Below are 9,486 nucleotides of genomic sequence, written 5' to 3' on the forward strand. Positions count from 1 at the left end.
TGTCAGCAGATGTCCTGGGTTTCACCTTGATGCATTCAAGATAAAAGCCACACTGGGTGTCTTTCAGACCCTTTTTCTAGCTACCCAGAAGATTTTAAAGAACAATCTTGATTCCAGAGGAGTAGAAGGAACTCTGCATGTTTTTATGGACGTGAGGAAACAAAGGAAAATGCTAAGAACCCAAGCCCTTTATGGGTGAGAATGTAATATTTTAATATTAAGCAATGTTAACACACACCTGACAAGATGTATCAACTCTCGTATACACACAAATTAGTTTGTTTAAAAAACACACCAAAAAAAATTCAATGCAAATTTATTAGGATTACAAAAATAACAGCCTATTTTGATTAATTCATTACAGCTCACATATACCAACATATCCAGAATTATGAAGAACATCTTTATATAAGTTGCTTCCTGCCAATACAAAGCTCATGACATTAGAAAAAAAAGACATTTACTTTCATATTTACAAAAGAAACATGCTGATTGTTTTAAAATTCTCTTTGGAACTGATAGATAAGGCTATTTTAAGAGTCATGGAACATTTCAAAATGAAGGTGTTATAGAAACCTCTCACAATGCATTCTATGTAATACCATTGAATCAATCTGCATCCTCTTCTAACCATGGTGTTTTTATCGCAGGGCTTCTGGAACTTCCACCTACAAAAACAGGGGAGTTTCTTTCAACAAAACAATACAAATGGTAAAGTGAAAACTATCTGTAGGGGGTGTCTCTGGCAGAACTCACATATAGAAGGATTATTGGGTTACCGCATGGCATTCAAGTTTTACATTGTAAGTTAGGCTTCAAATCACCACAACTTTGTGATAAAATTTTGAAAAGTGGCCCTTTTTTGTGGGATGTTGCTTATACTCTGATTTACTAATAGGAAATCAGCACTTTGATACATTGGAGGATCTTGCAGGTCTGCTAAGAAGACAGAAGATAGGCTGGGTTATACATGATAACCCTTCAGTACCTGTAAGGAAGGGCGGGGAGCAGGGAAGACAGAGAGAGAGAGAGAGAGAGAGAGAGAGAGAGAGAGAGAGAGAGAGAGAGAGAGAGAGAGAGAGAGAGAAGGAGAGAGCACACTTCTAATACTTCTACTTGGGCATACTTCTCAAACTTCTCAAATAGAAACGGTGACCTGCCTTTGATGTCTTCAAGCCTAGATTTTTGTTTTTCTGCATTCGATGCAGGAGGACCCACTTAAGGCCTCACCTGGGGCGGGGAGGGGGGGGAGGGGCTGCTCCATCCACTGAGCTACACCCCCCTCCCCAGCGCTATTGCTTGGAGCCCCAAGCTCGCCTGCTCTGGCCTGCCTGGCTCCTTAGAGAGGTGACTTGGGTGTCATCTCGCCACTCCCCTACCCTACCTGTGGCCCACGGGCGTTCTTGGCTTACTCACCCGCCTCAGCTGTCTCAGGCTGCTTCCCCGGATGGCTTCCATGAGATTCTCATGAACCGACCTCTGGGGCGTGGACGGTCGCGAGCCCTCTTCGCCTTTTTTCTCTTGCACGGACCTCAGGGAATTTTTGATCTCCTTTAGGATGGAGTTGGGCTGTTTCTTAACCTTCTTGCCCTTTTTCTTTTTCTGTCCGTTTTGCAAGGCCCGCTGGGCGGTCTCCTGCTGTTTGATGACCTCGGCGATGTTGCGGGTGATGAGTTTTTTCTCGGGGAGCGGAGGAGGGGGCGGCGGCGGCGGGGGCGGCAGCTTCTGCGGAGGAGGGGGCGGCGGCGGCGGCGGCGGCGGGGCCACGGGAGAAGGGGGTCGGCTCTTCACGGTGGGCACTTTCTTGGAGACTTTCGGGGAGGACCAGGGCGAGTGCTTGGGAGACGCATAGGGCGAAGAGCCGGGCGTGCCTCTTGGCCAGACTTTGGTCCTCAGCTGGGCTCCGCCTTCGTGCGCCTCGTGCTGCTTTTGCTCCTGCATGCGCTTCTGCCGCTGCTTATCCATGTTCCGGGTGAGCAGGCTGGTCATGCTCATCCTTGGTCCCGGGAGCTCGAAGTGGTAGCCCAGCCGCAGCAGCGTGGTGTTGTCCCGCAGCAGCTTGACGATCTCCATCTCCACCTGGCTGCCCATGATGTGCCGCTGGTTGTGGAAGCGCAGCTCGGTGAGCACGGTGTTGTGCTGCAGCGCGCGCATGATGGCCAGGATGCCCTTGCCCGTGATGAAGTTGGACTCCACGTTGACGTTGGTGATGTGCTGGTTGACCTGCAGCATGTCGGCGATGGCCACGGCCACGCTGTCGTCGGCGTGCGTGTTGGCCAGGCTGAGGGTCTTCACCACCGTGTTGTCCTTGAGGGCCTCGGCGAAGCGGGTGAGGGTCTGCGAGGTGATGTTCTCGATGTTGTTCAAGTTCACTTCCGTGGTGTCCGGGTCATTGTTGCGAATCCTTTCCAAGGCATCCTCGATGACCGTGGGGTTTCCGCACGGGTGGATGGCGGCCGTCGGCGCCTCCGTGGACCTTTTACTGTGGCCGTTGGTTAAATTTATGTTTTCGATTTGACTCTTAAAGGTCTTTGGCCCGTTGACACTGCAGCTATTCACAGTTCCGTTCATGCCTCTCTCGTTTTCCTCTTCTTCGCTGTCTTCTTCTTCTTCTTCCTCCTCCTCCTCGTCCTCCTCCTCCTCGTCCTCCTCCTCTTCTTCCTCCTCCTGTTCCTCCTCTGTGTACACCTCCTCAGAAACCTCACTGTTGCTTTCTGTAAAGATAAGCTCTTCCTCACTCTCCTCTTTGTCTTCTTCTGCAACCTAAAAGGGAGCAGATCATCACTAAACCATTTTTGAGATATTTTTTAAATGAGCAAAATTCAGTTTCAAAATACATACTCATGTTACAATCAATAATTTCGACAGCCTTAAACTAAAATGACATGATTTATCGATTACACCTCAATCCATAACAAAGCGACACACAAAAAAGAATACAAAAGAAACAAAGGAGAAAGTTGTTTCTGATCTATTTTAGGTATACATTTCAGGAACTTTTTCCACACTCATTACTTTTGTTTTGGGCAGAATAAATACCCAGAATTTAATTCACTGAGTAAATGTTATACTATCATTTTGTCCATTTGAGCAGGGAGGAACTTAAGCGTTGGAGAGACTTTGCTACATTTTCCATTCTCTTAACTACCTGTTTTGAATTCCTTACCTCCTAGACAACTTGCAGTTTGCCAAATTTAAACCCCCCTTCTGTAATCACCACTCTGTCCTTCCTTATTTTCTCCTGCCAGCAAGTGACAATAAAAATATCCAACATTCTTCTGGATTCTCTTTTAATTTTATTTTGGGCCAGCCTTCCAGGCAATGAATAGGAGACCCACGAAGAACTCTTGGCACTCCCAAGCCAAACCAGCTCAGGGTGGGCAAGGAGGCACTATTTGGGTCCAGTAGAACTAGGGGCAACCAGGCCACCCTGGTAGTGCTCTGAGGACCATCCGGTAATGGGGATCACTACAGTCCATGCACACTTCATTTGATTTTAGTTTTAGGGTTACACTCAGCAGTACTCAGGGGTCACTCCTGACTCTCCACTCAGAAATTACTCCTGGTGGTGCTTGGGGGACCATATGGAACGCCCGTGATTGAACTGGGGTCAGCTGTGTGCCCTACCCTTGTACTATCTCTCCAGCCCCCTAGACTGTGCATTTTAGACATGTTCCTGACATGATGGTTTTGCTTTCTCTGTCTTGGAAAATTCTTCCCTAATTGTGCCACATTTAGCAGTTCCAGCAGGATCTGAGTGTTCCATATTGGGCTTTCTTAGAGGACACAGAGGTTGTGTCTTTGGCTCCCCAACAGTTAGCTACCTGTGGAATCCTAGCACCATTGAGACCCCCGCTTCACCTGTGAGCTTTGCCACCCCTCATCTGGAGAGGAAAGCCAAGCAGGCAGACCCTTCAAGGGCGGCAGTAGGTCAAAGCCCAGCTCTAACCAAAAACAAACATTCAGGTCACCCCTTTCAGTAAATCACCTTGAAATGTCATCCTAGCACTGGGCTAAAAGGAGCCTGGCAGTAGAAAACAAGGAGAGAAAGATCATCGTCCTTGGCATTAACTAGACTCTAACCCTAATAAGAACTGCAGAAAAGAGTGAAAAACCTTAAAGCAGGTCGTTGCCTCAGCCTGACAGACTTAGATTATTTACCAGGTACCAGTCTGGAAAGTCCTTCAAGCTAATATAATTTTATTCTCTCTGTCTTTCCTGTTTATAAGTCTCTGTATGAAGAAGCCTTAACTTATTCTTTCTTTTCCTTTCTGTTTTCTGATTAGTAAAACAAATCGCTGCCAATTCTGATTTTCCCCCAATTGCTGTCTTTTTGGTTTTATATCTTTTCACTTATCCACAAAGCCTTTATTCTTTCTTCTATGTTGGTCGTTTATTTCTTTTCAATTAGTTTATTTATAATATTTTAGAGGCCAACCACCCCCCCCCCCCCACACACACACACCAAGGTTCTGGAAAGGGCGGGCATGCAGTGCTAGAGACCAAACCTAGGGCTTTGCTCACCCTCTAAGCCATGTTCCTGACTCCATTGGCAGTGGTTTGAGGTTTTTGTTACTTTTTTTTGGTTTTTGGTGGGGGTGGTGTTTCTTTTTCACACTGTGGGCTCCTGCTGCCTGTGGCATGTGGAATGAGCTTTGGAAACACTATGCTTGTCTTCAGGTTTGTTTGCCCAGTTGCTATCACAAAATAGCCTCCAGTTATCCACTTGTTTGGAGTGGCAGGCACCAAGTGATGGCCTGGGGAAGGGGTCAGCCACTCCTGAGATAGTTTGTCCAGTCTAAATTTACTTCTTCAGGAGCAGGAGGGGGGGGGGGACATTGTGTATGTGTGGTGAGAGGGTGGGATGACAGTCCAAAAAACGTAAGAGAAAGAAAGAGCTTTGTTCTAGACCAGCTTTTTGACTTGTAAGAGAACAGAGGGGGAGCCCTCCCCCATGTCTAGCAGGGGTAGATGGGTAAGTTGAAAGAAGAAATTGCCTGTAAGCTTTTAATTCTAGGCTATGTCAATTGCACATTCGCACATCTATATACATATGTATTTGTTCTTAGCTGCTTCCATATTTGAAGGAAAGGGGCCTACCTCAAAATGAGAACATTTTTATTTTAAGTTTCATTTTGAAAATTTTTGGAAAGTTTTTAAAAGACCTTTCATTTGTGTCTCAGAGAAATATTTTCCCCTCAAAATGTTCTTGGAGGGGCTGGAGTGATAGCATAACAGGTAAGGCGTTTGCCTTACATGTGGCCGACCTAGGTTCGATTCCCAGCATGCCATATGGTCCCCCGGGCACCACCAGTAGTAATTCCTGAGTGCATGAGCCAGGAATAACCCCTGCGTGTTGCCAGGTGTGACCCAAAAAGCAAAACGAAAACAAAAACAAAAACAAATGTTCTTGGAGCAGTTACATAAGAACTTGTAAACCTGAATGTGCTTTGGTGTAACCAGAAAACCTTCTTTGATACCTCCTCAAAGTATCCTTTTTATATATGTCCCTGGTATTATACTTCCATGAGCAAAACCATTCGTTTGTAATTTTTCTTAAAAGAGTTCTGGGTAGTAGAATGATGTCTGTTTTGCTCTCGTAGCCCCTAAGCTTTTAGCAAGCAGTGGCAGCTCAATAAATTGGTTTTTAGCCCAAAGGACTAAAATTAACATTGGTTAATGGTTCAGAATAATCAGGAACAGGCTTAGGAGAAAAATGGTGAAAAACTTCAAATAAGGTAAGCAACTGTCCCTTTTTGCCTGAAACTGAATAGTAGCCCGGGATAGGCTTTTCAGTTTTAAAATCTATGGTTTCTGAGATAGTCACTGTTGGGTGGGGGGAACATCTAGGAGAACACCAAAAGGAAAGCAATTGTCTGGAGAAGGGAGACAGAAGGATACAAAAAAAAAATTTGCATACTTTTAAATTATTCTGGCATAATAACTCTCTTTTCTGCCTTTTATCAAAGCAATTCCTCATCCTGGTAAAAATGGAGTGAAAAGCCAGAGATAAGATGGAGCAGTGAGATGGCGAGAGATGAACAAGAGAAGGTAAGTGTCGGTCCATTTAGAAATAAATAAGACAACAAAAAGGACTTGCACTTCTTCTGATCACATCCCTGGCATCATTACAGTTACTGGGAGACCACTCATTGCTGGATTGACAAATTCATTCAGCAAACCTGAGACAGCTCTAAAACGAACAGTTTCCAGGTGGGCCAGTCATATTTGGAGAATCATGGTCTGTGCCAACAGACCTTGGATTGAATTTCAGCTCTACTTATCAACTATTAGTTTCTAGACATCTTCCGGCCTCAGTTCTCACAAATAGAAGTCAGTGGCATGCTGGGAGTGAACTGCCACCAATGTCCAAGTCCCAACAGCTACTCCAGTGAGATGGATATTAACCAGATATTTCTGAGATCCCCCCTGGAGCTCCAAGACAGCAGAAGATTGTTTGACCCTAGATGGCAGAGACCATGAGTCACCGAACATGGTTTTCATAAAAGCCAAGAGCCTGATAACCAAGATTCCCATTGCCCTGTAATCCACACTGTTACTTATGATCTTGTCTCCCTCCCCCAAGCACCTGTCAGCTGCTTTAGGCTGCTTTCGGCCTTTTCCTGTGGTGGGAATGGATTTACACTCTCCACCAGCAAGCTTCTACTCAGCACTCCTTGTGACTGCAGAGACAACTGGCCAGAGAGGAAAGTGCAGTGGGAGAAAAGTGAAGCCACCGAGAAAGGAATCAAAGTTCATCAACACAGCAGCCTCTCTAATTGAGTTGATAAGCCCTTGGCAGCGAGCCACAGTTCCTCCATTGACAGGGTCAGGTGTGGCTCCTCAGCTGACAGACAGACTACAGGCCTTGTCTTTTGTTCTCCACTGATCTCTGTGACACTGTGTAGACACTGTGACATTACGATGTCTTTGGGGGACTATTATTATGGTGATTGTCCTGGATATTCAGAGGCAGTTTGAATCCTTTTTATTATGGAGGTACTTTACAGATATAACCCAAATGCCATTTTCTATATTTTTATAGAGAAATGTTCTATTTTCTAAATTTAAAAATGTAATATTTTTGACATGTTGTCATTTCAGAGGGAAAAAAATTACTCTCTAAAAATCATGGTTGTGAAGAAATTGACCACCTCAAGTCTACTAGCTTCTCACCATCTTTGTGTGTCCTTCTTTCTCACCTTCCACTCCAGCCTCTTAATCCAGGCGGCTACTATGGCCTTGGCAGACCCTGGCTCAGGCCCAGTGGCCCTTCCTACGATGATTGATGTGGGCAAAGCTCACACATATCTTGCTGCAAATGTAGCCCACACACCCTTATCGTCGCGATCATCTAACAGCACCTAGATTAGTATATGGGAGTCTTGCCATTGACTTTAGAATATTTTGATTTTAGATAATTCCAGTATAGTGCAGAATTTTTAAGCAGTTGCTTCTGACCTTGGTACTCCACAAATTCAGAAATTTTTCTTGTCTTAATATTCTAATTGCCTTTACTCTTTTCCAAAACCATAGACTTTTGAACATCATCTGTGAATGACTCATTTCATAAATTCAAATGTTCACAGGAGCATAAGAGGCATGAACTTTAACATAAATACATTTCCTCAGCCTGGGTCCTCAGAGAGATTTCAGGAGCAATGCCATCATTTAAAGAGTCTATTCTTGAGGATATTCCAGCACTTAAGCATTTTCTTGATGACTATAACTTATCAAGTTTCAAAAACTGAACTCAATTTCTCCCATGAACATGTAGAAAATAGACTCTCAAAGATGTGGCAGGTTGTTCAGTCTAAACTTTGGGACTGAAAGTATAAATAAGGTCCCCCAATCTCCATACCATATACTTCCTACCATCCCACATTTCTTAATGTTTGGGAAAAAATAATTTTACTGTAGCTCCATCGCAGTCAAAGTAACTGGAGATCCCACTTTTGTCTTAACAGAAGAACTTAATTTAATTGATAACAGTAGATGATACATGACAGATACACATACTCTAACATATCAACATCACAGCAAGATACTATGTCACATGACCAATTTATACATCCAGTTAGACTCATATTTGGCAACATATCTAAACCCACACTTGGCTTGTGACTCATTTTCCTCTTGTAGATACCATGTCTAGTCAAAGAACACCAACTAAGAATTTTACATAATGTTATTGAATGATTCTAGAAGTTACACGACTATATTAGCCTGATAAAATTTTCAGCAGTAAGTACAATGGGATTTAATTTTTTAAAAAAGTGAAGAAACATAGAGTTAGATAAACACAGGTTTCTGGGTTTGGGAAAGGGTATGGGATCATGATGGTGGGATTAGCCAACCAGAGATCCTGAGAGCCTACCTTTCCACATTCCCCCAGCCTTTCCTTCTCCAAGAGTTTTTGGGACTCTTTTTCCCAATAGGCCATGAGTGATTCTCTGCTGTATGTTCCTGTAGGGGTTTTCTCGGTCAAACTCTTTTGCCTGAGCCCCACGGGAACATTGCGATCAGGCTCAATGTCTTCCAACTCCCTCTCTAGCTCCTTCAGCTCTTCTGCTGATAGGGAAGCCAGGAGTTCGTCCTCATCGATGGATTCATATTTGCTAAGTCCTCTTCGGTAGCCAAAAGTAGACATGGTCCCTGCTTTGTCAGACCCACAAGGTGCTCGAAGAACCAGGCATTCAAGGCTGTCAGAAGCAGGCAGGGAGGCAAGTGAGCAGGCTGGTCAGCAAAGCAACTGGTGCTATGAGTGGCTGTGATAGCCTTTTAAGAGTGATGATACAGGGCTATGACAATGCAGAGAGGGGTGAAAGCATAGGCTGTTTTAAGCATCAGACGTCAGCTAGACATTTGAACACAAAGAATGTCACATCGGTGGTGGATGGAGGTCTCAGAAGCACTGGGGATTATTAACATACTGGCCAGGGACATATTTAGCTGAGCCTGATAGCTCAAAAGGACAGGGGACAGACAGAGTGTTTCAGATAGAGAGTAACACAGGTCCTGTAACTTTGAATCCAAATAACAGGAGAATAAAATTGACTTTGACACTCCACCACCACCATGCCTAGCAGGGAAAATGCTTTCATTATAATCCTAGCGGTGTAGAAAGGACAACACATCAATCTATGAGTAGTTATTCTGGTTCTCCTAAAAATGTATTGTGGGTGGCACTGACGGATTAGAAGGTCATACTAATTCAGTACTTTATATTTTATTGTATCTTGAAGTTTACAAAGTATCTTCATAAAGTTTTCCTAATCATAACAAGTCCAGTGAGATGGACTAACATTCTTCATTCTATATACTTGGCAACTAGAGTTCTGAGAAATTTCCTAAGTGAAAATTTTAAAGTCAGACCGCTAGAGACGTAGAAGTAGCTTTTTCCACCTAACAAAAAGCTTCTTTCTCCTTGCTATAAATATTAGTGAGACACTCGATGTGCAAATAAAACTCCAAAAAGACTAATGC

General features: G+C 44.0%; 1 protein-coding gene across 1 annotated transcript; it reads right to left on the minus strand.

The window, feature by feature from the left end:
* Window positions 1–299: 299 nt before the first annotated feature.
* Window positions 300–8,750, minus strand: LMOD2 (leiomodin 2). The gene is made up of 3 exons (XM_056118322.1): window positions 8,378–8,750; window positions 1,417–2,763; window positions 300–668 (listed from the first exon to the last, which is right to left on the minus strand). Exons 1-3 carry the CDS (start codon window positions 8,648–8,650, stop codon window positions 642–644), a joined length of 1,647 nt encoding a protein of 548 aa, XP_055974297.1. The 5' UTR covers window positions 8,651–8,750; the 3' UTR covers window positions 300–641.
* Between the last annotated feature and the right edge of the window lie 736 nt (window positions 8,751–9,486).

This window comes from Sorex fumeus, unplaced genomic scaffold (assembly GCF_029834395.1).
Source record: "Sorex fumeus unplaced genomic scaffold, SorFum_2.1 ptg000037l, whole genome shotgun sequence".
NCBI classification, from domain to species: domain Eukaryota; kingdom Metazoa; phylum Chordata; class Mammalia; order Eulipotyphla; family Soricidae; genus Sorex; species Sorex fumeus.